Genomic DNA, 27,410 nt, shown 5'->3' on the forward strand with positions numbered 1-27,410 from the left:
GAAGTCTACTAACACGCCTCAGCCACCACCTCGGGGTGGGCCTGGATGATTCAGAAAATGCTAATCTTCATGTATGTGTTGAGTACTGGAGTGTTTGCATGAGCACTTTTAGTGGTATCTGATTTGTCCCCTTCCCCACCTCGCGAGGTGCACAGGCAGCGATTATCCTGATTTTCCAGATGAGCCAGCTGCTCACCAGGGCGAGTGGCTCTCTGTCCCTCTCCAAGCCCTGGGGTTCCCTGAGTGGTTACGGAGGCTACTTCCAGCCCATGATGTGAGCCATATAGCATCACTGCAAATACATTCTTCCTTCATCCAACATACTGAAGACGTCCCGTGTCCTGACATGATGGCAGGCTCTAGTGATACACGGATGAACAGCTGTCTGTGTTTTAAGTGCTTATAGTCTAGTAATTACCATCCAGTTTCTATTTGCATTTCACTGAGAGCAATTAGAATCCTTGGAGAAGTGGAGATGCTTCCAGACCATCTAGAGGGCTCATGGGCAGAGGAGGGAACTTGGGTCCAGAGAGGGCAATCCCGTGACCTGGTACAGACAGGGTCAGGGCGGGGTCCAGGCTCCCAGCCCTAGCCCACGCCCCTCCCCACCCTGCAGTCTCTTCCGTGCCCCCACTCCCGCTGAATAAGCTTTGGAGACCAGACAGGGCTGGTTTGCATAGTTGAGGATCCAAACCTGGGTTATCCATAGGTTCCCTAGAATCACTTTTTGCCAGTCATTTCAAGGGCCTGGCTGTGGTATTAACAGTAGGTCTTATGGTGTCAGTCAGCATTCACTCCTCCCTAGAACCTGATTCCTTTCACATCATGGGGCTGGTCCACTCTTGCTCTGCTGTGTGGAAAGCTGTGTTCACACTGCTTTAAAGCCCAGGAGTGGGCTTCTGAGCCTGAAGAGTGCATGTCTCATGGGGACACGACAGCTGCTCACACAGGTTGGAGGGTGGGCATCTGCCCTGGAGGAGGGGGCAGGTGGCAGAGAGAGAATTGAGGGAAGTTGCAGGGAGGGACATTTGTCTGTCTGGCCAGCAGCCCATCTAATAATAGAATGACCAGCCTGAAGCCACAGGTTCAAGCTGAGGCTTTGGGGGAGGGCCGTCAGATTTCTAGATTGGGGTTTCTAGATGCAGTGTGGAAAGAGCCTAGGGAACATGCAGGGTGTGGAGGGCGGGGAGGTAAGCTGTTCCAGCAGCAGAAGACGGTGCCGGGTGCGGGCGGTGGAGCGGCTGGGAGCTTGACCCTCTCCCCTGGCTCCACCTTCGCCTCAGCCATGGCTAACCTGCAAGTCTGAAAATCATCATTTAGCTGGGAGATTGTTTAGCTAAAAACTGGGGTTCTGCTGCTAAGGATGATGGGAAGAGTGGCTACTGGGGTGAGTGATGGTTAATTTTATGTGTCAACCTGACTGGGCCAAGGGGTGCCCAGGTAGCTGGTAAAACATGATTTCTGGGTGTGTGTGCGTGGATGTTTCTGGAGAGACTGCCTCTGATTCAGTGGACTAAGTAAAGCATATGGTCCTCCCCAAAGCGGTGTACAGCATCCTGTCTGGTGAGGGCCTGGATGCAACAGAAGCATGGAGGAAGGGCGAACTCACTCTCTCGGCATGAGTTGGGGTGTCCATCCTCTTCTGTCCTTGGACATCGGACCTCGGAGCTCCTGTTTCTCAGGGCTTCAGACTCTGAGTGAATCCCACCCAATTTCCTGGGTCTCCAGCCTGCAGACAGCAGATGGTGGGACCTCTCAGCCTCCAAAACCGTATAATGAGTTTCCTTTTGTACATACATACATATTTCTCAGGAGAACCCTGACTATTACAGGAAGTAATGGAACCTCCCAGCTATGTGATGGATTTCACTGAGCAGGGTAGAGTGGGGAAGGTGGAGGAATTGGGGAACCTGTTTTCTAACTTAGATGCCACCACCTGGCTGAGAGTTCAGGGAGAGATGCAGGGTCTGGAGAAAGCTGAAGGCTCGCTTTGCACAGAGCCCTTGGCTACGAAATCGTGAGCCCACTGCGTGCCGGGGCTCTGCTGTGCACTCTTCTTACGAAAACCCCATTGTATATAGCTGGGCATTGTCCCCGATGCATTGTTGAGCAAAGCCACTCTGGTACAGCAAGTCACACCCGCCGGATGTGAAATGAACACGATGTGAAATGATTTTGTTCGGTCTCCTCCCCTCTCCTCCTTCCCCACCCCTTGTGTTGTTGATGACGAGGGGCCTGGGTAAGGAGCAAAGTGGGGGAAGGCTGCCAGTTGGCAGGTGCAGACAGGGCTATGGATGCAGGGGTCTGGGCTGACCGTCTTTTCTGTTTTTCTCCGGTCTCTCGAATTTGCTTTTTCCTGGTCTTTCTAGCATCCTCTTCTTCTCTGTCTTGTTAACCACCCTGTCCTAACTTGAACAGGTTTAATATCTTCATTTTTCAGATTGCTCTCTGTCTTCCCTCATCCGCTGTCTTTTTTTTTTAAATTGAGGTGAAATTCACATAACATAAAATGAACCATTTTAAAGCACACAGTTCAGTGGCATTTAGTGTACAGTCACAGTGCTGTCCAACCCTTGCCTCTATCCAATTCCAAAACGTGTTCATCACTTGGAAAGGAAGCTCCATCCCCAGGAAGCAGTCACCCCTGTTCTTATCGGCCCCTGGCAAGCACTAATCTGCTTTCTGTCTGTATGGATTTACCTATTCCGATATTTCCCATTGATGGAATCACACAGTACATAACCTTTTGTGTCTGGTTTCTTTCACTTTGCATAATTGTGTTAGTTTGCTCCGGCTGCCATGACAAATACCACAGACTGGGTGGCTTACATAACAGACACTTATTTTCTCATGGTTCTGGAGGCTGGAAGTCCAAGATGAGGTTGGGTTTCTCCTGAGGCCTCTCTCCTTGGCTTGCAGATGCCCGGCTTTTTGCTGTGTCCTCACAGGACCTTTCCTCTGTGGGCATACACACCTGGTAGGTCTTGGTGTGTCCAAATTCCTCTTCTTTTTTTTTTTGGCCATGCCACACGGCTTATGGGATTTTAGTTCCCTGACCAGGATTGAACCCGGGCCCTCGGCAGTGAGGGCACGGAGTCCTAACCACTGGACCCCAGGGAATTTCCAAATTCCTCTTCTTATAAAGACACTAGTCAGATTGGATGAGGGTCCATGCTAATGGCCTCATTTAACTTAATTACTTCTTTAAACACTGTGTGTCCAAATACAATCACATTCTGAGGTACTAGGGCTTAGGGCTTCAGCATATGAGTTCTAGGGGACCACAACTCAGTCCACACCTGTAATGTCTTCAAGGTTTATCCATGTTGCAGTGTGTTTCAATACCTCCTTCCTTTTCTTTTTAAATTTTTTAAAATTTTATTTATTTATTTATTTTTGGCTGCGTTGGGTCTTTGTTGCTGCACGTGGGCTTTCTCTAGTTGCGGTGAGCATGGGCTTCTCATTGCAGTGGCTTCTCTTGTTGCGGAGCACAGGCTCTAGGCGCACGGGTTTCAGTAGTTGTGGCTCGCGGGCTCTAGAGTGCAGCTCAGTAGTTGTGGTGCACGGGCTTAGCTGCTCTGCGGTATGTGGGATCTTCCTACACCAGGGATCGAACCCGTGTCCCCTGCATTGGCAGGTGGATTCTTAACCACTGCGCCACCATGGAAGTCCCCCTCCTTCCTTTTCATGACCGAATAATATTCCACTGTATGCATGGACCACATTTTGTCTTTCTGTTCATCTCTTGATGGACACTTGGGCCTTTGGTTCTTGCGAAAAATGCTGCTACACCCACTGCCTTTTTACATAAAGGAGTTACTGGCACTGGGGGATGGGTGGCAGAGGAGGGCCAGGTAGTATGTGTACACTGTCCCCAGGGAGCAGTGCTAAGTGTCTGGGTGCAGATTCAAAGTCCAGCCTTCTGTATCAGGACAGCTCTGGCCCTCCTAAAGCTGGTAACAGGTATTTGACAAGCAGCTGTGTTGTTGTGAGCTTGCCTGGGGGCAGTGAAGAGCTGCTGGGTTGTTTGAGTCTTTAGTGGATGTAATCACTGTCCAGGTGTTTGCACACTATCCCTGGCATCTGTCTGGCCTCTTTATCCACCATGACTAATGGCTGGGTGATAGCTTTCTTACTGATAAGGAAATAGCAAGAACTATCAAAAAGAATAACTCCAGAGTTGTCCAACTTATCCTCAGTTTATCTAGTGATGTACTCTGAAAATCTTTCACCTACTGAAAGTTGTGCAGCCCTTTTCTCATGGCAGAGGCGGGTTTTTGCCTGTTTCTTTTCCATCGGTGATTTGGGAGAGTGTCATGCAGGTCCTAGAAGACTCTCGGACAGGGGACATCTGGGGTGGCTTAGTAGCTGCCATGGTTTTCCCTACTCCACAGTGAGTTTACCCAGAGCTGCTACATCAGTTTATCTGGGTCTTTCTTTACTTCTGGATTGTTTCTTCGATCTCTGTTTTGTGTTTGTGTCTATAAAATATTGTCCCTGGGAAACTTTTCTGACAAGAAACAAAGCCACAAGTGTTCTAGGGCATATATCCATGCACACAATGAAAACAGACCAGGTTGGTGTCAGAGAGGAACGGGTGGCCAGCCTTGTCTGTGCCCCGGTGTCTGGTCCTCAGATTTTCTTCTTTAGAAGCTGGATTTTAGCAGTGCAGCCAGAGATGGTCAAGCTTAGGGAGACCAATCACAAACCAAACTGGTGAGAGAATGGTATTTAAACTAGATTGCCCACTTGGTACATTTCTAGGAGGATCATGGCTGCTGGTCAGAATAGAACATTCAGGTCTGCTCGCCAGTGGGCTCTCTGTGAGGGCAGGTAAGCAGGAGTTAGAGGGATTCTGTGCCTGGTGGGGCAGAGAAAGGAGCATGTGGGTTCCTGTCAGGGCTGCTCCCAGAGCTGTGTATCAGAAACTGATACGTAGTTTCTCAGCAAAGTACCCATTAAGTTATCCTCACTGCACAGGGCAACTTTTTTCAGGATCTGAGGGCCCTTTACCACAACCTATAGTGTGGTTACGGATCCCAACATCCAGTTATGGGTTCCAGCACCCTGATCTTTTTCTACTCCACCCCCGCCTCTTGTTTTAAAGCCTTGGAGAGGAATTTTCCAGAATAAAGGTTTCTGGCCTGGACTCCTCTTCTAGTTTCATAGGATAAATGCTCTCTGGGGGAGGAGTGAGTGGAAGAGAAACTGTCTCCACGCAGGGGCCTGTCTTTTGAGCTCTCCTTGACCCCATCTTCCTTACAAACCCAGAGTGGAGATCCTGGAGCTAACGGTTATTTCAGGATCCCAAGACCATTTCCTGCTTATTATAACCTGTTCTTAGCACCATAACCAGAGGCCAGTCTTTTTTTTTTGCCACTGTGGCATGCAGGATCTTAGTTCCCTGACCAGGGATCGAACCCGTGCCTCCTGCATTGGGAGCGCGGAGGCTTAACCACTGGACCACCAGGGAAGTCCCCAGAGGCCAGTCTTTAACCAAACATGCATTCTGTCAACCAGTGTTGACGGATACGTGCCACCAGCCCGGCTCTGTTCTAGGCCCCTCGGGATGGAAACAGCTGTGAAAGCGAGGAAGGTCCCTCCCGTCCTCTTGTTCATCCTTCTCAGTGCCCTTTGGGGACTTCCTCTTTCTCAGAACAGGAGCCAGTCATCCTGAGGGTCCACAAGGTGCCCCCTGACTGCCCCTCCCCCTCCTCACTCTCCAGTCCTCTCTGTGCTACCCACCCGGCTCTTCCCTGAATCCAGATCCCACCCCAGCGCCTCTGTCCGTGTGTCTCCACTTGGGTGCCTCTTACTCCGGATACCTGGAAGGGTGACCGAAGATGCAGGACACACAGTGGAATGTGGACCATCTCGCCAACTTGTTACAGCACGTGTTGAAGGAACAGTATCTGGACTATGTGAGGCTAACTAGTATCTACTGCTGCTGTTAGGTTCTCCTGTTTCTTCTCACAACTGGAAAATCCTAAGCCAAGGTTGTCGCTCCTATGGGCCAGTGCTGCCCTGCAGCTACGGTGATGTTGTGCTGTTGACAGCCTGGCCGTAAAGATGTATTATCAACAATAGAAATTTGAAGCTTATCAAAGAATTTGAATAGTGTCCGAGAAATAGGATCTTTCTTTTCTTCTTTCCCTTTGCTAATCAATTAGGACACCTTAAAACCTTTGAGAAGTACACAGAAAGCCCAAGACCTCCTCTACCTCTTTTAAAAAAATTTTTAAAGCTGACTCAGTTTTATTTCATAAAATAGTAATTTCTTTTTAAATTGGCTCAGCTGTGTGGTGTCAACCATGCGCCTTTTCTGCATCAGTAGGGGAGGCTGTCCCAGTATGAGGGCTGGGACTCTTTGGGTGGCTGTCTCTCTGTCTTCATATGCTAAGTAGCACTTTACATTATAGGTTCATTTGAAAGTTTTTAGTTATTAATCTTCATAATCGTTTCTTAAGATGATTCTTATTTCCTCATTATATCCAAATACTAAGTAATGTAGACATTGTCATAGAAACCACTTGGATCCAAAGTTTTATTGTTGACTTTGTTATTGAGAAGAAGACTGAATGTTCTAGTTGGAAAGTAATTTAATTGGGTGACACTTGAAAGAATACCAGCCTAGCCGGAGATCTTGTTTTTTATTCCTTTGCTTATTAGCTATGTGATCACAGGGAAGTAATGTAATATTTCTGAGCCTCAGTTTCATTAACTCCAAGGGAAAAAGGTCGGGGCGCACGTGCGTGTGTGTGTGTCTGTGTGTGTTTGTGTGTTAGGGACACTGTGAAATTCAAAAATGAATTCATAATTCAGACAAGGACCACATCTCACTTGACTCTGGAGACCCCTGAACAGTTGCTTTCATTGAATACTTGTTTAATGTGGGAAGAAATGAGAGATACTGACTTTTAGTTCCATGTTTGCTCTTGGGCTTAGCAGAGAAACGCTGAAGGACAATGAAATGGATATGAAATTCCCAGCGAATCTGCCCCAATTACATGCAAACTTTCCTTATTCTCTCAACCTGGACTTTACCCTGAGCCTGCATTCGGCATAACCTTACCCAACAGCTCTCTCTTAGTTCCCTACTTGTAGTCTAGTTCGTGTACATTTCCCCCTCTGGTCTTCAATTACAAGCTCTTGGGCGTGGGAGATCTTTCTTTGTCATACTCGGAGTGAGATGGAGCAGGGAACACCTTGATGAGAGCTGTTTGATCACCTGCTCTTCCTGGCTGGACCCGAGATTGTTGTGTTTCCGGTGCAGCCTGTTCTGTGTAGTGTCTGACACACAGCTACTGCTTGTGAGCATCTATTAAATGTGCCAGAAGATGGACAGTGAGCTGCTCATCTCTGTGGCTCCTCTTCCCTCCGGGAAAGACAGGCTCAGCCTAGCCGTCTGGAGTCTTCAGCTGAACTCTGCATGTGTCTTTTCTTTATTTTGTGCTGTGCATGCAGATTGGTGACAACCGAGACTACAAACCCACCAATATTCTCCCAACGATTTATGCAAAGCCCAGAAATAGAATCATCCCCCCCACCCAAAGTAAAACACAGCTTGAGCTTGATTCCGTTTTTCCACAGGTGCAGGATTTGTGCAAATTCTGTTTGTATATTTGTGTCATTTGCAAGAAGCAAAGGTGTTAGGAACACATGCAAATCACTACAAGAGTTCTTGGCTACCTTTCCGTCAGTTCCCTTCTCCCTTAATGCCTGGATCTATACCATCTATGCTTTTTTTCCTTTTTTTCTCTGGAATTTGAGCAAACTGAGCTATCACCGATTTAATATTTGGGGAGTTTTTTTTTTTTTCTTTTTGCGGTATGTGGGCCTCTCACTGTTGTGGCCTCTCCCGTTGCGGAGCACAGGCTCCGGATGCGCAGGCCCAGCGGCCATGGCTCACGGGCCCAGCCGCTCCGCGGCATATGGGATCCTCCCAGACCGGGGCACGAACCCGTATCCCCTGCATCGGCAGGCGGACTCTTAACCACTTGCGCCACCAGGGAGGCCCTTTGGGGAGTTTTAAAAAAACTTTTTATTTTGAAATACAAGAAGTTACAAAATAGTACACAGAGTCCCATGAACCCTTCACCCAGCTTCCTTTAATGGTGACATCTTATATGACTGTAGTAAAATACCAAAACCAGGAAATTGACGTTGGTACAAGACTGTTAACTAGACTACAGAATATCTGACTTTTTAAAAGCACACATATTCTGAAGTCATAACGTAATACTTTTAAACACAGATAACATATGTCTTCATATAGGGTGAGGAGGTTGACAGGGAGTGTAAAATACTCTCAAAGCAGGAGCCTGGTGTGATGCTAGGTGTGAAACACCCAGGGGCAGTTTTAATAGCGTGGTCCCAAGGTCGGGGCATACACTCAGAAGAGGAAAGGCCTGCAGGAAGTGGAGGACCGCGGACTGGGCAGAAGGAAAGGAAACTTGCTGGTTCAGTAGGACTTCAGTTGTGACGATTCACCCAGAGCCAGGTCGTGGCCACATTTAACTGTCCTGATACTCTCGTGACGAGATGGGTAAATCCCCTCATTTGGAGAAAAGTGTACATTTATAGAAGAGGAATGATTTTTTTTAAATAGACTTTATTTTTTAGGACACTTTTAGGTTCACAGCAAAAATGAGGGGAAAGTGTAGAGATTTCCCATGTACCCCCTGCCCCTACTCACGCACAGCCTCCCCTGTTATCAATGTCACTCACCAGATGGTACATTTTACTAAGGGTGAACCTACACGGACACGTCATTGTCACCCACAGTCCATAGTTTACCGTGGGTTCACTCTTGGTGTTGTATATTTAATGGGTTTGGACAAATGTATAAAGACACGTATCCAGGGCTTCCCTGGTGGCGCAGTGGTTTAGAGTCCGCCTGCCGATGCAGGGGACACGGGTTCGTGCCCCGGTCTGGGAGGATCCCACATGCTGCGGAGCGCTGGGCCCGTGAGCCATGGCCGCTGAGCCTGCGTGTCCGGAGCCTGTGCTCCGCAGCGGGAGAGGCCACAACAGTGAGAGGCCCGCATACTGCAAAAAAAAAAAAAAAAAAAGACACGTATCCATCATTGTAAGATCATACAGAGCAGTTTCGCTGCCCTAAAAATCCTCCTATTCATCCCTCTTTCCCCCCAAACCCTGGCAACCATTCATCTTTTTACTGTAGTTGTACCTTTTCCAGAATGTCATAGAGTTGGAATCATACAGTCTGTAGCCTTTTCAGATTGGCTTCTTCCACTTAGGAATATGTACTTACCGTTCTTCCATGTCTTTATCGTGGCTGACAGCTCATTTCTTTTGGACACTGAATAATATCCCATTGTCTGGAGGCACCACAGTTTATTTATCGTTTCACCTACTGATGGACATCTTGGCTGCTTCCACGTTTTGGTGATTATGAATAAAGCGGCTATAAACCTCTGTGTGCAAGTTTTTTTTTTGTTGTTGTTGTTGTTGTTTTTTTGCGGTACGCAGGCCTCTCACTGTTGTGGCCTCTCCCGTTGCGGAGCACAGGCTCTGGACGCGCAGGCTCAGCGGCCATGGCTCATAGGCCCAGCCGATCCGCGGCATGTGGGATCTTCCCGGACCGGGGCCCGAACCCGTGTCCACTGCATCGGCAGGCGGACTCTCAACCCCTGTGCCACCAGGGAAGCCCTGTGTGCAAGTTTTGAACTGGGTTTTCAACCTGCCGTTGTGGCATCGTGTGGACGTCCATGCCTGTGTTCCCATTCACGAGTTACATTTTATTTAGAAAAAAAAAATGCCGTCCTCTCCCCTGTCTCTGGATGGGCGATGAGGTAAGGGCTTATTTCAGTCTTTTATTTGGCCTCTCTCTTCACTCTCTCAGACACGGGATTGTTCACAGGAGCAGATGATGACGCTTTGTGTCTAATTAGCAACTTGTGAATGCTCACGCCTGCCATGGCTTGTTCTGCCTCCTCTCGCTGGACAGGAGGTGGGTTCCAGCATGGTTTCCGTGTTGCAGTCTGGCTCACTGGCTTCTGATCGTGGAAATGGGGTTGCTTTTGGCTGAAGTTACAGCAGCATGGGGGAGCAGGGGTGAGGGTTAGATGCCTGTGGCCGGCAGAGGGAACGGAGAAGAGAGAGGTCATGGAGAAAACCCACCCCCATCATCCTTTCTGAGTCTGGAGCTAGCTAAGGAATTCGCTATAAATAAGCACCGCAAGAGGCACTACTGTGCAAGAAGGGCTTTCTTTCCTCTCTCCTGCCGGGAGCTCAGCTGTTCTGGGTGAGATGGGCTGAGTCACAGTGTGCCCTGCCCTCGTCAGGACTCCACTCAGCACCCCCGGGTCAGGCTGTAGTCATCACAAGTGCCCTGGGGGCCATCTGCCCACTGTGTCGAGTAGAGGGTCCTAACTGGCTGTGTTCCTTGACCTTTGGCCTACTTCTAACTCCTCTAATCGCTAAACTTCCCTTTACTCATTTAAAAGGATGACTGGATTATCTGGAAAATTCCTTCTAGCCTTAATAATGCCTAGGACCACGGGTCATAGAATCCCCCCCCCCCACCACCTGCCCCAGTACTTGGAGCTGTCCTATCTGTAGAAACATCATCGTATTCGAGGAATTTTTACATTCTCTGCTGCCTTTTCTGAAGGACGGCGTTCTGATCATCCGCTTGGGGTGGGGGTGGGGGTTGGTCAAAGCCCTGGAGAGTTGGATACAGATGCGGTCATTAGCAGAACTAGGGAAAGAGGTGGATGTCTAAAACAGTAAACACTGAACCAGTAGGTTCTTGGAGTTCAGATGCAATTGGGTTGTTTGTAAACGGCATTGCAGTCAATCAGTGTTAGCTTCCAGAAGGATGCTACGCTAATGTATGGCACTTGAGGATTGCAAGGGCCACACCAGTTCTAGCTGCCCCCCCCCCTTTATTTTAAAGTGTAAATTTGTCCTAGTCCCCCACTCATTCCCAGTTTGTTTGCACTTAGATATCAGAAGTGGGAGGGGGATTACTTGAAACTTCCATTTGCTGGCCCCCATTAGGTGTAGGAGGTGATGAGGGAGAACTTAGTCTCTGCTCTGTGGCCAGAACGCCTAAGGCTCTAGGCGTTACCGACACCCGGGCCGGGAAGGCACCAGGTCTGGGTGTGGAGTGTGAATAGTTAGCTGGAAGCTCCGAGGAATGTCAACCTCCTCGTGCCCTCAGAGCTGGACCCTGGTCAGACACATCATCCAGATGACGAGATTAAAGATGTGCCTTCACTGGTGTGGACCGCTCTCCCGCTGAGCTGAGATCCACAGTTGTTTTCAAGCTTGGACACCCATCCCCTGCCTTGCCCTTCAGCGTGTGCAAAAAAATCGGTGGGCAAGTACAGGCACGTGGGTACACCAGGTACACTGGGTCCTCTGGGAGAGACAAGTGTGCAAGCCTGTAGGGCTGCAGCCGTCCCCACCCCGGCCCCAGCGATCTGGGAGCGGCGACTTTCCGGCGCGGGCGCCAGCGCTCCCTCGCTGCTATTTTCCTCTTTGGATCAGACCACTCTTATTTCAGGAGTGGAGTGGGACTCTCTCTGGGGCGCTATAGGGTGTCATCTCTGGCATTTGCTCCCGGTACAGAAAAACAAGTCCAAATGCAGTGCACTCGGGTTTCTGAACAGCTGCCCAAGCGCCGAAACCAGACTGTCAGCAAAGCTGTGGGAGGGAGGAGAGCAGGGACTCAGGAGAGGGAAGTGGGGGGTGGGAGTGTGGGGGGGTACCCAGGGTGGGGGCGGGGGGGAGGAGGTCAAGGGCACCCTTTCCGTAGGCGACTCTGGTCCCTGGGCTGGGATGCGGGGAAAATGGGGGATGCCCAGGCTAGTAGGGTGCCTAGAGTGGGCGTCGGGGCGCGGGGGGTGGGAAGGGGTCGGGGGTACCGCCGGGTGGGCAACACTGTCCGCTCCGCGACCCTGGGCGGGTTGGGAGGGGGATGCTTGGACTGGGGGTGTGCCTGGGGTGGAGGTCGGGCTGGGGGGTGGTTTGGGGCACCCGCCCGATGGGGGACGCTGGGCGCTCCCCGCCTCTGGGCGGGCTGGGGTGAGGGGAAGGGGGAGGCCCAGGGTGGGGGGCGGGGCAGGCTGGAGCAGCTTGACGGCCGCCAGGGAGCGGGCGCCGTCCCAGCCGAGCCATGCGGTACGTGAGCGACGTGTGGCAGCCTCTGCGCAGACTGTTCCGTGGCGGTGTGGGTTTCAGCGAGCGCCGCCTCCTTCCAATCACGGCGCAGCCCAGCGTGAGGGATACACCTCTGCAGGGCAGGGCTGCGCTGCGCACCGAGGCATCGCGTTCCAAAGTCACATACATGCCATACCCTGTGCAGGCGGCAGCCCCCGCTCAAAGCAGCCCAGATCTTCACGGGGCGGCCACCGATCTGACTACACGACTGCCACATGTCGCCTGCTGATGCAAAGCTGAGGGGACCGGGGATGCAGAAGGCACACATACACCAAAAACTGGCGAGGAAGAGTTGCAGTAGGGCTGCGCCGGTTAAATGGCACGAATTTTAGGGGTTTGCACAATCATGGTGACGCCTCCAATAGTTATTCCGGGGCTTGCAGCCAAGTAATGAATTGCAGGTCGGAATAGGATCTATTTTATTTACTCTTCTACTCGGAGAGATAAAGGTATATCGAAAATATTGTAAACGGTGACCGTGAAAACCAAGATGCCACGTTCCATTTTGGTCCAGCCTCCGGGTCTCTCCCACCCCCTCCTCGTGCCCGGCATTCCGGGACCCGGGGTTCCAGGTCTTGGGGGCTGGGTGCGGGGGAGCAATGTTCAGCGCTAGTTGGGGTTTCTAAGGAATTCAGGAAATTGGGCGGGGTGAGGACGAAGGACCAGGGAAGCCCTCTCCCCGTGGGTGGCGGGGCCCCTGGCGGGTGACTCACAGGTATGTTTAGGGAGCAGCTCCGGCAAGGAGTGACCCACAGGCGCTCTCAGCATCCTCCCTCTGGCTTCCCTCTAGGGTAGCAGAGACAACACCCCCCACCACCCCCCCGTCCTCTCTAACCTCTCTGCAACCTTTAACCCGAAACACGCGTCTTCACCTTGACTGTGCCTGACCCGGAGCGCGTGCTAAAAATGCAGAGTATGGGGGTCCCATTCCCAGAGAGACCGAGTCAGCAGGATGCATTAAGCATGCCAGGTGATTCGGCAGAGGGGGTCCGTGGACCACACTGGACGGTGCTGTTTCTTTCCTCCAAGCGCAGTTGAGGTGATTATTCTGGGAGGCTGTGCAGGTCGCTTTTAGGGGATGATAGGAGGGGGCTCACGGAGTAGCACTTTCAGCCAGGGCTGGTTTAGGGCGTTATCCGGGGAACCTCAGTAGCCGGGCGCGCCGATGTCGCCGGCCTGCAGGGGGCGCCAGCAGGCTGTCTCCTGGCTGGGCCACCCTCCTTCCACGTGAAAGGGGGATGGAACACGAGGAATGCGTCCCCGCCCCGGGGCTGACGTGTGCGTCTCTGCCGGCCCGGATTCTTAAAAGCCCGGGAGGAGCACTGGGCATCCCAGCAGAGCCAGAGAGGAGGCGAGTTGGTGTGGACCGCAGCGCACTCGAGCCGGCGCACGGGGACCGCGGCTGTCACGGCGCTCCGAGCATCCCGGGGCTTCCCGAGCGGAAGAGTCCAGCCTTGCAGGAGCTGCGGGTGCAGCCCCAGGCCTCCCGCCCCTCTCTGGGAGCCTCACGCCTCGGGCGAGCGTCCGTGATTTAGCACAAAGCACGTTTCCAAAAAGCCGCGCTCTCGCGCACGCACCCCCTCCCCCCTTTGTTTCGGGGGTCGCCAGACCGCTCTCCTCCCCAAGTCCGAATTCTTCAGAAGGGGCGGAGAGCCGCCGAGTCTCGGCTGAGAAGATGCCCCTGGAGCTGACTCAGAGCCGGGTGCAGAAGATCTGGATCCCGGTCGACCACCGCCCCTCGTTGCCCAGATGTGAGTGCATACGTGCGCGGGGCCGGGCTGCCGGGGAGGGCGCGCCGTGTGGACAGCGAGGCCATTGTGTGGCGGGCGCCGGCCGGGCGCTTTTGTGCCGGCTCCCCTCCTCTGGCGCGCTCGGGCGGGCCGGGCGGCGCGCTCGGGCGGGCCGGGCGCCGCCCTCCACGCCGTCCCCGAGGCCCGGCCCAGGCGCCCCCAGCTCCTCCCCGCCGGCCTCGGCGCGAGGCGGGGACGGCGCGGGCGCTGCGCCTACCCTGGCCGGCGTCGGGGGCGCTGTGGCCAGGCCTGCAGTCTCCGCGGAGCTCCACTCCGCTCGCGCCGGGAGCGCAGAGGGACCCGGAAACGGCGAGCGCACGGGACGGGAAGCGCGGAGCACGGCAGAAGGTCTCCGCTTTGCGGAGGCGTGGGAAGGGATGTCGGCGTGTCCCCCGGCCCGGCCCCCGCTCCCGGGCGCCCGCCGCGCCTCCTCGGGTCTCAGCCCCCTTTCTCTGTCCGTCGCTACCTCCCCTCCTCTCTCTCCCCCTCCTTCCCCCCTCCTTTTTACCTCTTTCCGTCTCGCCTTTCCCTCCTATATATTTATCTCTCAATCTCTGTATTTCCACCCCCTCTCACTCCATCTTTCTATATGTTTCTCTCTCTTTATATAGCTTTTGTTTTTCTCTCCTTCTTTCTATGAATTTCTAATCTCCTCTCTCTAGTTCTGGTTTTTACCTCTGTCTTCTCTCTCTTTACTGCTGTCTACCTCTCTCCTCTCTTCCTTTCCCCGCTTCCACCTCTAGCTCCTGTGCTGGGAACTACAAGAGAGCTGTCTGGAACCAAGCCTTTGTGCAGGTTCTGGGGAGGGGGGGTGTCTGCGGATGGGTGACTGCACAGTTGGCAATGTTTCCCACGTGCGCGCGCGCACACACACACTCACTGAGCTCGGAGTTTGCTGGCAATTCACCTCCTCGCCCTGTGCGTCGTGGCCCATAAATGCTTTGGGAAGGCTTACCTTGGGCTCTGTCCCCAGCCAGGGAGAGAGCACCTCTTAAAAGGGTGGTGCGGGTGGTTTGAAGGCGATACCCCTCCTCCAGGGAACCGGCCCAGGAGCCTGTCAGGTGGCCAGGCTGAGACAGCCGTGTTTTGCTCCAGGTCAGGTCAGGTTGCCTGAGACGTAAACGTGGGCTCCCAAGTGCAAACCCTCCAGGTGGCTTTTAGGCATCCACAGAGCCTGAGCACTAGGTGGCCTGCTGACCTTCTGTGCTGCCACGTTTCTCAGGGAATGGTCACCAAGGCCACGGTGACAGCTCCTCTCCCCAGGCTTTGCCCAGGTGTGAATCACCCCCCCCCGCCCCCCACCAAACCCGGACCTGTCCCAGGAGGTTGGGAGAGCTGCCCCTGGGGTGCTCCTAGGTCGTCCTGTTGATGGGGACCTGGCCAGGTGCTCCCCACACTGGGGGCGGGGGGGCTCCTCCACCAGCTTGCCCCCTCTGGTTCAGCGGGCTACAGAAGCCTGAAGGACAGCTAGGCTACTTTACAAGGTAGCCGAGGGCTGGGGGCCTTGCAGATGTCTTGTTCCACCGGCCTTTCAGGTATGCTCTTACATAGCTCGCTGAACAGGCTGACCACGGTCCGGTTGTATTTCTGTAAAGCCTACTGGTAGTGAGGAATGCCCCGCCTGAAATCCTGAGGGAGATGGCAAGATGCAGAAACAGCCCCAGCCTTTTTGACTTTTGAGTAAAAGATATTTACGGAGTGCTCGGTAAACTGTAATGGGTCATACAAATATGGGTTGGTTCTCTAAACGCCTGTATGTATGCGCATACAAATGCACATACATATTTAGTTGTTCTCTGGGGTTCACGGTCGGGTGAGAACTGGGAGGTCCAGCCGGTGCCGGGGTGCTGAGATTGGCTGGCATCCGCTCAGCCACGTGATTGTGAGAGACACAAGTATGCAGCCATGCTTTTCCTCCAGGCTTCAGAGACCCATCCATTAGAATCTATCAGTCTGCACGTCTCACACGCAGATGAGAGATTTGCCTGAAAATCCCTGTCGGAACAATTCACGGCTTGAGGTGGGGAGGGCTTGCTAAAGCTGATGGATTAAGTCTCCTCTCCCCGCCCACTCCTGGAATCCCTGCGTGTGGCTGTGGGGTTATGTTTTTTTCTTATGAAAATATCTGTACCCTGGATATTTACTGCTTACATGCCATTATTTTAAGTAGCAGTGTCTGTCTCCGTTTATATAGTCACATTTGTCTCTCATCCAATAGCGAAGAGAGGGTATCCCTTCTTGGCGTCTTTCCAGATTCCCTGCCCCTCCCCCCTTCTTTCATGGCATTCGGAACATTGGGTGGATTTTCTCCCTTCTGAACCTGTTCCCGTCTTTCTAAGTGCTGTCCTAGTTGGGGGTCTACAGCAGCCTCCTCTGAGATGTGAAAACTACAAGAGGGCAGCGGAAACATTACTGCCGATGTATAAAGAACAGTCAGAGAAGCACAGTACAAAGCCCCAGATTGATTCGTTTGGTGGTATTTCCACCTCTGAAACGCATTGGTTAGGGGCCCCGTTGCTACACCTTCATGGTGGTAAATGCTTCTTACAAAACCTGCAGCTTCCTTCGAGTGCAGACGGTAACTCAGGGAGACTTACTGACTTGGTGAATCAGCTAAATGGACAAAGAAGTAAATTCTCGACTGGCAAGAGCTGGCGATCCTTTCTGTTTGTCATCACAGAAAGCTGAGAGTTCTGTGTACAGGTCTGGACTTACTTATCGTTTCCCCACTCAGAATCCAGTTTCCTCATCTCTGTAAAGTAGGTTGTGTACTGTCTGCTGAGAGAAGGTTTCATCTCAGCAGGGGCTTAGCTCCACTAATGGTTTTCCAACTTAAAGAGGGAAGGAAGGGAAGGAAACCTTCCAGAGAAATCCTGACCTTATATCCTTGGGTGGCCACTATAATTTATAGAGGTGATTCTTGGCCCTGACTTCACATTAAAATCATTTGGGGGACGGGGCTTCCCTGGTGGCGCAGTGGTTGAGAGTCTGCCTGCCGAGGCAAGGGACACGGGTTCGTGCCCCGGTGCGGGAAGATCCCACATGCCGCAGAGCAGCTGGGCCCGTGAGCCATGGCTGCTGAGCCTGCACGTCCGGAGCCTGTGCTCCGCAACGGGAGAGGCCACAACAGTGAGAGGCCCGCGTACCGCAAAAAAAAAAAAAAAAAAAATCATTTGGGGGAGACTTTGAGGAAAAAATCCATGCTGGTACCCCACACCAAGTTAGAATTGCTGCAGGTGGGGCCCGGGCATCCTGGTTTTAAAAAGCTTCTTAGGTTCAGCCACTGGTTGATAACCACTGATTGAGGAAGGAGGGACTGAAGGATTGCGGGTGAGAAAGTCCGAGGTGAGCTGGAGCTGGTCTGTCCCTCACCGCCTGTGCAGGGGGACCTCCTTCACTTGTGGGTCCTAGTTCCCTCGTGTCTGGGATGATGAAGCCTTAATGGCTGATGGAGGCCAACGTAGCAAGTATCTTACACATATTATCTTGTGATTAATCCTCCCGAGAACCTTTATGAAGCATCCCTGCATTTCACAGAAAGGGAAAACCGAGACCCTGAGAGATCAAGTAACTTGTCCACGGCCCGAGGAAGTGCCAGGGCCCGTCACCCTCTCAGCCACCATGCTCTTGTGCGGTCAACTGATTCACTAAAATGCCCATCCCTCGCTCTCTGCCAGAGAGCGTGTCGGGTTGGGAGGGCCGTTTGTTGCACAAAGGTTAGGCGTGAGTTAAAATGTGCGTGCAAAGCAGTGAATGAGTTTGGCATCCACCACATAGTCCAGAAGAGCTTTGAAAAGAGATTTTGCTGAGCTGGGGTCTCCCTACCCCGCTGAGCCTCACCTGCCTGGGGTGAGCTCACTTAGATGTTTTGTTTTGTTTTTTTAAAGATTTTTTTTTGATGTGGACCATTTTTTAAGTCTTTACTGAATTTGTTGCAATATTGCTTCTGATTTATGTTTTGGTTTTTTGGCCGTGAGTCATGTGGGATCTTAGCTTCCTGACCAGGGATCAAACCCACAGGCCCTGCATCAGAAGGCGAAGTCTCAACAACTGAACCGCCAGGGAAGTCCCTAGATATGTATTCTTAACACGGACCAAGCAGACTCTCTGGGCTGGTGTGATCTCAGGAGAGGGTTTGTGTCCAGCGGAGCACAGTCCAGGGCCAATCACATGGACCCATTCCCCAGAGAGCCCTTCTTGGGCAGTGGCATCACCGCAGGGTCACAGCAGGGCTTCCTGTGCAGCATGTGGTTTGCCCTTGCCTGGCAGCGGCAGGGGAGCAGGTTGCCATGGTTACTGTAGACACCCGACCGTGGAACTTCCATGGGGCTATCCTGAGCACTGGCCCTGTCTACAGCTACAGCTTGGCCGTCAGTCTTCCATTAGTTCCCCTGAAACTCGGCACTAAAACATGACTTACCTACTCGTCGGGAAAGAGCCCAAGTGATGTGGCATCTTTTTGAGGTTAACATTTTGGTGTGCCTCTGAGTAGAAGAAAGCTTGCAGGAGGTATGGGAGCAGCGGCAAAGTGTCTTCCATTGGTTTCTTTTATTTCCTGAGCCTGCGTTGTGGTGTCCGTACCGTGGGCCAGGACAGCTGTCCTGCCTGCTTGAGGCAGTGGGTTACTTCAGTCAGAGAGGTTAGCAGCTCAGTCAGGGAGCAGGGCTGGAATTGGAACCTGCGAATACAGCCTCTGTCCAGGGGCTTCAGACGATTGCTTCTTTACCCCTCTAACCTCTGTGTATCCCCTTACACACAAGTACTTTTTGGAAAATCTTGTGAAAATCCCTGTGCTGTTGGGGAGGAAAACGAAAAGGCAGAGCTCCAGGGAGGAAGGTGTGAGAGGTGGGAGGGTTAAAAAGGTCTGCAGAGAAGAAGAAACAGAGTCAGAGGGGAACTGAAGCAGAGGCAGGTGATTATAGGACCATGAAAGCACTTGAGATGTGTTGTGAGTTTAAAAAAAAAGGGGGGGCAGGGATGAAGAAGAGTAAAACCCGAAGGTTTAGCCACAAGGTTTTGTGGTTTCCCTTCTCTCTTGGGGACCCCTGAGCGGGGGGGGCAGCTGCGGGCACCTTTGGCCATCCCTCTGGCAGCTCTCTGAATCTCATGCAAGAAGCCAAAGGAAGAGAGGAATCATTTCTGCTTCGCCAAAGGAGGGATGGTCTGTTTGGGTTTGAGACCCAGCTTGAATTTTGGGCTTCAGATATGTACTCTGCCATGTCTTTATGGGTTTTTTTTTTCCTCCCGAAGTGTCTACTGCCAGAGGAGATTTGCGCATACGATTAGTGGATATAGAAGTAATCCCCGATTTGATAAATCAGTCAGCCTCTGTCTCTGTTTCCTTGGCATGAGTCCAACAAAAGTATTCCATGTATGTGCACAGCTGAGAGTGTGTGTGTGCGCGTGCACGTGCGCACGTCTGTCTCTGTATGTGGATGCTCTTGAGAGCAGTGGCATGTAGGGACATCAGATAAGACCAGGGGAAAACCGGTGGCTTGGGGGAAGGGTGAGCAGAATGAGTATCATTTCCAGGCGCAAGTGAGGACACTTTCACTTTCTCATGTGTCACCTGCAGTTGCTGGAGTGACACATGGCCGACTGGTGCTTCTTTGCCCCACTCGTGTGCTCACGCAGGGCAGGGAAATGGCCTCTGTTTTCTAGGAACCTGTTCGTTCCTGGCCGATGGCTGCTGGGGAATCCCAGCCAAGGGTTTCTGTGGCTCCCTAGTGTCTCCTGGCCTCCCGATGGCCTTTTTCTTCCTCCTCCTTGCTCCGCGTGGAGAAGGTCACCGATGGTCTAGAAACATGAAAGGAGACACAGCCCCTGTGTGCGGTGCTTGCTGCCTCTGTGGCCCCAGCCTGCAGGTCCAGGAGCAGACCCTGGATCAGCATGGCCGGTGTTTGGACACGTGACCTCAGTTTGGCCCCCAGGCCCAGCATCATGGGGCTGTGTTGGGGTGTCCAGCTTAAGAGGAGGCATCTCCTCAAGCCTGTGCTGTCAGTGGCCTGGCGGCCCTCCCTGCCTCCCATCTGCTGGTCAGGGAGTGGGCAGGCGGCTGGTCTCTGGCTCCCACGGGGAGCCCCAGGCTCGAGAGCAGTCTTGTCACCAGGATGCCGGAGAATCTCAGGGGCAAGACGCCAGCCAAGGAAACACTGCACCTGAAATGTCCAGAACAGGGTTCTTTGGGCTGCTTTCTTCAAACCCAGTGAAAACCTCTCTCCCTGCTGTTTTGTTGAGATTCTGAGGAACATGGGACAGTGGTTCAGCAGCAAAGTCAGGAGGGGATTTTGCAAATCCCCTTTGACTTTCAGCAAAGTCAGGCAAGACCCTCTGGGTTTCTGGGGGCCCATGTGACCTGGTGGAAGTGGGGAGCAGAAAAGGGCAGGAGAGTCTCAGGGACAGATAAATTTGTGGGAGTCAGCCTCCCGGGTCCCAGACCTACTTCCATTTGATAAACTCTTACTCGTGAAAATTGCCTTTTAAAAATTACTTATTTTAGGAAGGCCATGCAGCCCTCGTGCATGGTGGTGCGGAAACTGACAATAGGCTTCTGTCATTTGGCCACCGCTGGGGCCCTGCCCCCCAGGGCTCCTACTTGCTGCCTCCATTTACATGTTATGTTGCATCTGAAGCAACCTCTCCTACTGATAACCTCCTCATCACTGGTGAGCCTTACACCCCCAGGGGTGCTTTCTGCTCTGGGGTTAGTAATTGGTTCCTGGCTGGGTTTTGGGCCCTCAGGTGTCAGGCTGGGAATTTGGGGTCCCTGCCGTGTGGACCTCAAAGCAAGAGGGAGCTGTGTGACCCAGGGTTCTGGCCACCAGGGGCCCAGTCCCACTGGATTGTAAAATGTAGGGGCTTCGAGGTGGGAATGAAAGCCGTGTTTCCGTGGAATTCTTTCTTTTCTTTTCTTTTGCCACACCGTGCGGCTTGCAGGATCTTAGCTCCCTGACCAGGGATCGAACCCATGCCCCCTGCGTTGGGAGCACAGAGTCTTAACTGCTGGACTGCCAGGGAAGTCCCCCGTGGAATTCTTTAAAGCCTGTTGTGGGCCCCGCTGGCTGCTTTATTCATGGCCCTTTCTGTGTTGCTCTCCCCAGCCTGTGGGCCGAAGCTCACCAACTCCCCAACGGTGATTGTCATGGTGGGCCTCCCAGCCCGGGGGAAGACGTACATCTCCAAGAAGCTGACCCGCTACCTCAACTGGATTGGCGTCCCCACGAAAGGTGAGCCTGCGCCCCCCAGGCCGGGGCTGTCAGGCTGAGGGCACCCTCCCACTTGCCATGACCGCCCCCCCAAAAAAAGAATGGCCTTTCCCTCTCCAGCTGCTGGGACTCTCTTTGCAGGGCCATCTAACAGAGTGCTGTCCCTGTAGTCGAGGGACACACTTGCCTTTCCAGCTGTGCCACCCTCCACCCTGTATGCACACCCTGCTGTGTATGGGAGGGGGAGGGTCTCTTTTCACTGGCTGCTGTCTGGTTCCCACTGCCCTGCATCCTGCCCAGCTCAGCCCTCACCTCCTCCAAGAAGCCTTCTCTGACCACCGCAGTCTGTGTGGATCTTTTCCTTTAAGTTCCCCAAGCCCTTAGTTGAGACACTCCTCCACTGACCGTCATAAAGTGCTATGTACTATTGATTATATTTTTGCGAATCTTCGCCTGGTCTTCCCACCTACACGGGGGTGTTGAGCACGGGGACTAATTTTTCACATTTGCTGCCCACCCTGCCCTGTGCCCAGCACAGTACTTCCTACACTAAGCACTGGCTCAGCACCCACTGCCCACCCTGGGTGCAGGCTGCTGATCTGCAGAATGGCTGCTGTGGCCCCGGCCACGCGTAGGAGCCTTCACTCTCCCCACCCCCAGTGCGTTGGTGGACATCATGGCCCCGATTTTCACTAGGCCTGTGGCTGCCACCTGCTCTCAGGCTCAGGCTCCAGCCCCGGCCTGGAGAGGCCGGCCTGCAGGCTGGGCCATGGGAGGCAACCCCGGAGAAACAAGGTCCTGGGTTTGGGGGAGCTGGGCAGCCTTCCAGGCCAAGCGATGCTGGCACAGGACGCGGAGCCCACTGTCTGGTTTCTGGGTCTTATCAGGATCTTATTCAAGTCGTGTGCCGGCTTGCTTTTCTTTTCTGGAAAGAGCGATCCTGACCATGGGAGGCCCTTCTGGTGGTCAGCGTGGTCAGCTAAGGGGCCTTTCTTTTCCATCCAGTGTTCAACGTGGGTGAGTACCGCCGGGAAGCCGTGAAGCAGTACAGCTCCTACAACTTCTTCCGCCCTGACAACGAGGAGGCCATGAAAGTTCGCAAGTGAGGCCCGGGCTGCGGTGGGCAGAGGGGGATGGGCGCTCTGTAGCGCCAGGTTGGGTGAGAGAGAGGCAGCTGGTCCCCCTCCTGTGTATCAGCCTGAGCCTCTCGGCCTCTGAGCCTCACTGATCCCACTGACCGACAGCAACAGCTCATTAGGAGTAAGCTAAATCATTTTCCTGGAAAATCATCTGTTTACGTTGGAAAAGGATTTTCTTTTCACCTCAGAGTGACCAGAGAACTGAAGTGTGACAGCTGCACTTTAGAATCACTTGGGAGCTGGGCACAGCTCTGCCCAGATGGGTACAGTGGGCATTTGTGGGCAGGACCTGGGCATCTGTGTTTTGAAAGCTCCCAGGGGAACTTCACTGTGCAGCCGGCACGAGGCCGAGTCCCAAGTGCTGCAGCCATGTGTGCGGGGCTCCCATCGGGGGCCTCGGGCCTGACGGTCCTGCCTGCCTGAGCAGTTTAGCAGTAGAATCACAGGTCACCCTGGTCGTTGAGGTGAATTGGGGGTGCCTGCGTGTCCTCCTGGGATGGCCCGGCTCTGACGCGCCCATGCTCTTTCTGTGTGTTGCAGGCAGTGTGCGCTGGCTGCCTTGAGAGATGTCAAGAGTTACCTGGCGAAGGAAGGGGGCCAGATTGCAGTAAGCCTGGAGTATAAGCCCTGTCTCCGATCCCAGCGGGATGGTGCCCTGGGGTGGGGAGGGAGTGTAGACAGAGCTGTGTGGGGACACCTCCAGTGGGGACGGGTGTCTGGCCTGAGCTGTGAGGGAAGCAGCGGGCAAGGGCAGCACAGGGACTCGGGAGGAAGGTGATCATCAGGCGGACTCAGGGGCACAGGCAGCTGGACCTGGGGCGGCTGCAGCCGAGGGAGCCAGTGTCCCTTCCCTGTGCTCCCTCTCCTGTGTATGGCTATTGTTCCTTTGCTTTAAGTTCTATTCCCATCCCTCCCCTTCCATCCTTGAGTGTAGGGGGCAGTAGGGGGCCTGGGAGGGTGAGGAAGTGCCAGGCCTGACCTCTGGTGGTTTGGTAAACACTGTTCAACTCAAACTGGGCTCTCTTCACCACCCTTCTTTCTCCCTGCCAGGTTTTCGATGCCACCAATACTACTAGAGAGAGGAGACACATGATCCTTCATTTTGCCAAAGAAAATGATTTCAAGGTGAGCCTGATTTCTCGTCTCGCCTCGGAGCGGTCAGGAGCAAGGGAAGCCCCGCAGGGATCGGCTGGTTCCTGTGCCTGGAGCACCGGTGCTCCATGCTCGGGCCTTCCCCTCCCGCTGCCTGGGTTTTGCTGCCTACAGATTGGGTCTGACTGGTGGGGGCTCTTAGGGGTTACGGCGACTCGGGAGGGGGAGGGGGAGCATCCCTCTATTGGGGGCGGGTGCAGAGAACTCAGGACTGAGTGGCTGGTTCCTTTTTCTGTATTTGGGGATTTATGAGTGGGGTCCTTTCTGCTCCAATGTGGTAGTGCCATCACAGTGATACCGAAGTTGGCCCTTTGTGTTACCACATTTGTTGTTTCTTAGCGTTTCTGTCTTGCTTCGTCCCAGGTGTTTTTCATTGAGTCTGTGTGTGATGATCCTACAGTTGTGGCCTCCAACATCATGGTAAGACCCTTTGTAGTGTGCTAATCTGAGAAAAGTGAGGGACTGGGTTGGCCCAGAGGAGCCACCCTGAGAAAGAGCTGGCTCTCCCAGCTGGTTGTTGATCTTGTCTGAGGAGGGATTGGGGGGTCAGAAGTACAGAGCGGTATTTAACTTAAAAGCACATTCTGTGACTTGGACAGGCTTTATCAAGGTCCTTTCAGATGGTTGGCAGAAAGCTGTCTTTGTGGGACATAAGAGAGAAACTGGGGGATCTCGAACAGTTTCTGTTGGTGGCAGGAGCTTGGCAGTTGAGGGGTGATGGGGCTGCTTAGGGCAAAGAGCAGCTCACCCCTCCAGACGGGAAAGGAAGTAGCAGGCTGGTCTCTTTTGCTGTAAAGGCCCCTGGTAGGTAAGAATGGTTGTGTATTGACAAAAGCACATAGGACTCAGCAGACAGAAGGCAGAATTCCCAAATTTGGGAAGAATGTGGGTGGTTAAACTATCTTCCTGCGCCTCTCCCTGTACCAAGGGGAAGTTGGCCGGGTAAATTGAGGGTAATTGGCAGTTTAATTTGATTAATTCTTAAATTTTATTTGATAGCAGTAGCTCATAAACAGAAACGGTTACTATGAAGACTTCACTACAGTTCCCTTTCTTATATCGTAGATAGTTTCTTCTCCAGCTTAAATACATCAGAGTAAGACATTACCTGTAAAGAAAAGCTGGTCCGACACTTCTACAGGGAACGCTAGAGTTTGGCCACATAAAGTGCGCATCCTTTAAAGGGATGCTGGGAGTTGGTTAGCTTTTGGTGTTGGGCCTTTTCTCCAAGGCAGTGGGAATATTTACATGCACTTCTGAGAAATGAGTTCATATTTCAGGAAGAGCTATTGAAATGGTAGAAAATCAGTCTAGATTGGTTTCAGTGGCCCCAAAGGAAGAGGCTCAGAGTAGGAGGAAACAGAAGTTGCCATGCTCTAAACAAAGGGTTTTGCTGTATTTCTTTGGTTTGGTTCTACCATTCCCATTTGGTAGGGAAGCAGAGTGCAGCGGCAGAATCGTTTTTCCCCAGTGAGCCGTCTACACTCGCTTTGGCCAGAAACTCTTGTCTCATCCTCTGTGAATCCGTGGATCTGTTTGCCCTGACCCTCTCCGTGTTCAGAGATCTCTTTCTCTGATGAAGCCTCAAAGCAACTTTGCAGTTTTGAGGCCTTTCTGTTGTGCTTTTTAGGCAAAGGCTGTGCTGGAGAAAGGGGTTTGTGAACTGAGATTTTTTTTTTAATTGTGCTAAAATATACATAATATAAAAGGTACCATTTTGACCGTTTTTAAGTGTTCAGCTCTGTGACACTCAGCACATTCACATTGTTGGGAAGCCATCCCCACCATCCACCTCCAGACCTTTTTCATCTTCCCGGACTGTAACCGTGCACCCATGAAACTCCCCGCTGAACTCGGATTTTGCAGCGTGCCTGCCTCTCTTTTATGGTTGTGGTCATTGTTGAGGACGACAAGAGCACATGCATTAACAAATCCTGGGTTTCCCTGAAATGTGCCAGGTTGCTCAGGCCTATTGTTCAGCTATAGGGGATGGCAGGCCCGAGGGGCATTCCTCCTCCGTCTCTGTCCCATGAGAGCAAGCCTTGGGCAGGAGGACTGGACACGCAGTCCAGGTGGAGAAGCATCCATTGGGGTCCAGTGACAAGTGCGTGCTGCCCCCACCTCTGGGCAGTGGAGGAGGAATCCTGCCTGGCACGTGGGACCAGGGCATCGCCAGCACCTCCCGGTGCACTTTTGCTTACGGACAACCTCTGCTTGGTGGGGTGAACGCTGCAGGTGCTTATGGGGAGCTCAGCTGAATTGACGGCTGGGTTGTCTGCTGGTGACCTGGCTACTGGATTGATCCCGAATCGGGGCCCATTCAGAGGGGTTCATTAGAATCCGCATGGATTTCCTGTGTTCGCCCTTCCAGGCTGAGAGGCTCTATCTGCCCTGGGTGCTCTCCCCGTGGAAGCATGGGGTATGACTCAGCGTCCAGCCGTATCTCTTTTTTTTTCTCTCTTAAAACGCTGGGTAGGGTCATCATCATTCTGAGCCTGTCTGTGCTTTTCCCCGTTTGCGAGCCCCAAATCCTGCTTCATTCTAAGCAGAAAGCCTTCCAGCGTGATTTATCAGCTGCCTCTTTGTGGTGTTACAGGAAGTGAAAATCTCTAGCCCAGATTACAAAGACTGCAACTCAGCAGAAGCTATGGACGATTTCATGAAGAGAATTAATTGCTATGAAGCCAGCTACCAGCCCCTCGACCCCGATAAATGTGACAGGTAATTCCTAAGACGTGACCGTCTGAGCCACCTACTTTAGGGCTTTGAATATTATTCTTGATGTTCCCACGAAGCACTTGCTCCTGGATACTTTTATAAACTCTCTTTTTAAGTATCTTAAAAAAAAAACTCTTGGGCTTCCCTGGTGGCGCAGTGGTTGAGAGTCCGCCTGCCGATGCAGGGGACACGGGTTCGTGCCCCAGTCCAGGAAGATCCCACATGCCACGGAGCGGCTGGGCCCGTGAGCCATGGCCGCTGAGCCTGCGCGTCCGGAGCCTGTGCTCCGCAACGGGAGAGGCCACAACAGTGAGAGGCCCACATACCGCAAAAAAAAAAAAAAAAAAAAAAACCTCTTGATGACATATTCGGTGTTTTAGACATTGTGTACAAGTGTGGAAAGTGAATATTTGAGCCCCATCTTGCTCCTGTCCTTTGATATTTCCCTTGCTTTCTTTGCCATCCTCTTGCTTTTCTTTCCCTGTGCTCTGGGAGGCCAGCCAGCCTCTCCAGCGCTCACTCCTCTGTGGGAATTACAGACTCAGACCCCCTGACTCTCAGAGAAGAGAGGTTCCGTCTGTGTCCCCAGGAGCTGACACTGTGGATTGGTTGGGGCTGAGTCTCGGCAGTGGGGCTGGGGCGGGGTCAGGGCTTTGCCCCGGCTGTGCTGTCCAGTGTTCTGACGTGCTGGTTGCCCTCCTGTGCAGGGACCTGTCCCTGATCAAGGTGATCGACGTGGGCCGGCGGTTCCTGGTGAACAGGGTCCAGGACCACATCCAGAGCCGCATCGTGTACTACCTGATGAACATCCACGTGCAGCCCCGCACCATCTACCTGTGCCGGCACGGGGAGAGCGAGCACAACCTCCAGGGCAAGATCGGAGGGGACTCGGGCCTGTCCAGCAGGGGCAGGAAGGTAGGCGGAGTGCGGGGATGGGGCAGGAAACCGAGGGGTGGGGCTGTGCGTCCCTGTGTGCGTCTGTGTGTGTCCGTCCCTGTGTCTGTGTGTCCTTGTGTGTACATGTATGTCTCTGTGTGTTCCTCTGGGTATGTATATGCACGTGTGTCTGTGTGTGTACGTATATGTGTCTGGGGAGGGTGGAGGGTCTCTTGAGCCTGTGGGGAGGGGTGTGTGTGTGTGTGTGTGTGTGTCCGAGGGGAGGGGGTACGTGTGCAGTGGCTGCTCCCAGGCCGCCCTCACCAGTAGTGAGGACAGTG

At 53.0% G+C, this 27,410-nt stretch overlaps 1 protein-coding gene across 9 annotated transcripts in view; it reads left to right on the plus strand.

Moving 5' to 3' along the window:
• Positions 1-27,410, plus strand: part of PFKFB3 (6-phosphofructo-2-kinase/fructose-2,6-biphosphatase 3) — an 87,467-nt gene that overhangs the window by 47,714 nt on the left and 12,343 nt on the right. For 5 of the 9 annotated variants that reach the window (XM_060097581.1, XM_060097582.1, XM_060097580.1 and 2 more), the window contains exons 1-8: positions 13,778-13,940; positions 21,080-21,205; positions 22,190-22,286; positions 22,864-22,930; positions 23,374-23,448; positions 23,839-23,895; positions 26,072-26,196; positions 26,901-27,108. In XM_060097581.1, the coding sequence (XP_059953564.1) occupies positions 13,865-13,940; positions 21,080-21,205; positions 22,190-22,286; positions 22,864-22,930; positions 23,374-23,448; positions 23,839-23,895; positions 26,072-26,196; positions 26,901-27,108 (831 nt within the window). In that variant the 5' untranslated portion in view covers positions 13,778-13,864. Of the gene's footprint in view, positions 1-13,510; positions 13,941-14,273; positions 14,328-21,079; positions 21,206-22,189; positions 22,287-22,863; positions 22,931-23,373; positions 23,449-23,838; positions 23,896-26,071; positions 26,197-26,900; positions 27,109-27,410 lie in introns of those variants that run through there. The other 4 variants (XM_060097588.1, XM_060097586.1, XM_060097585.1 and 1 more) reach the window with 4 other exon arrangements.

This window comes from Mesoplodon densirostris, chromosome 4 (genome assembly GCF_025265405.1).
Source record: "Mesoplodon densirostris isolate mMesDen1 chromosome 4, mMesDen1 primary haplotype, whole genome shotgun sequence".
Classification (NCBI taxonomy): Eukaryota; Metazoa; Chordata; class Mammalia; order Artiodactyla; family Ziphiidae; genus Mesoplodon; species Mesoplodon densirostris.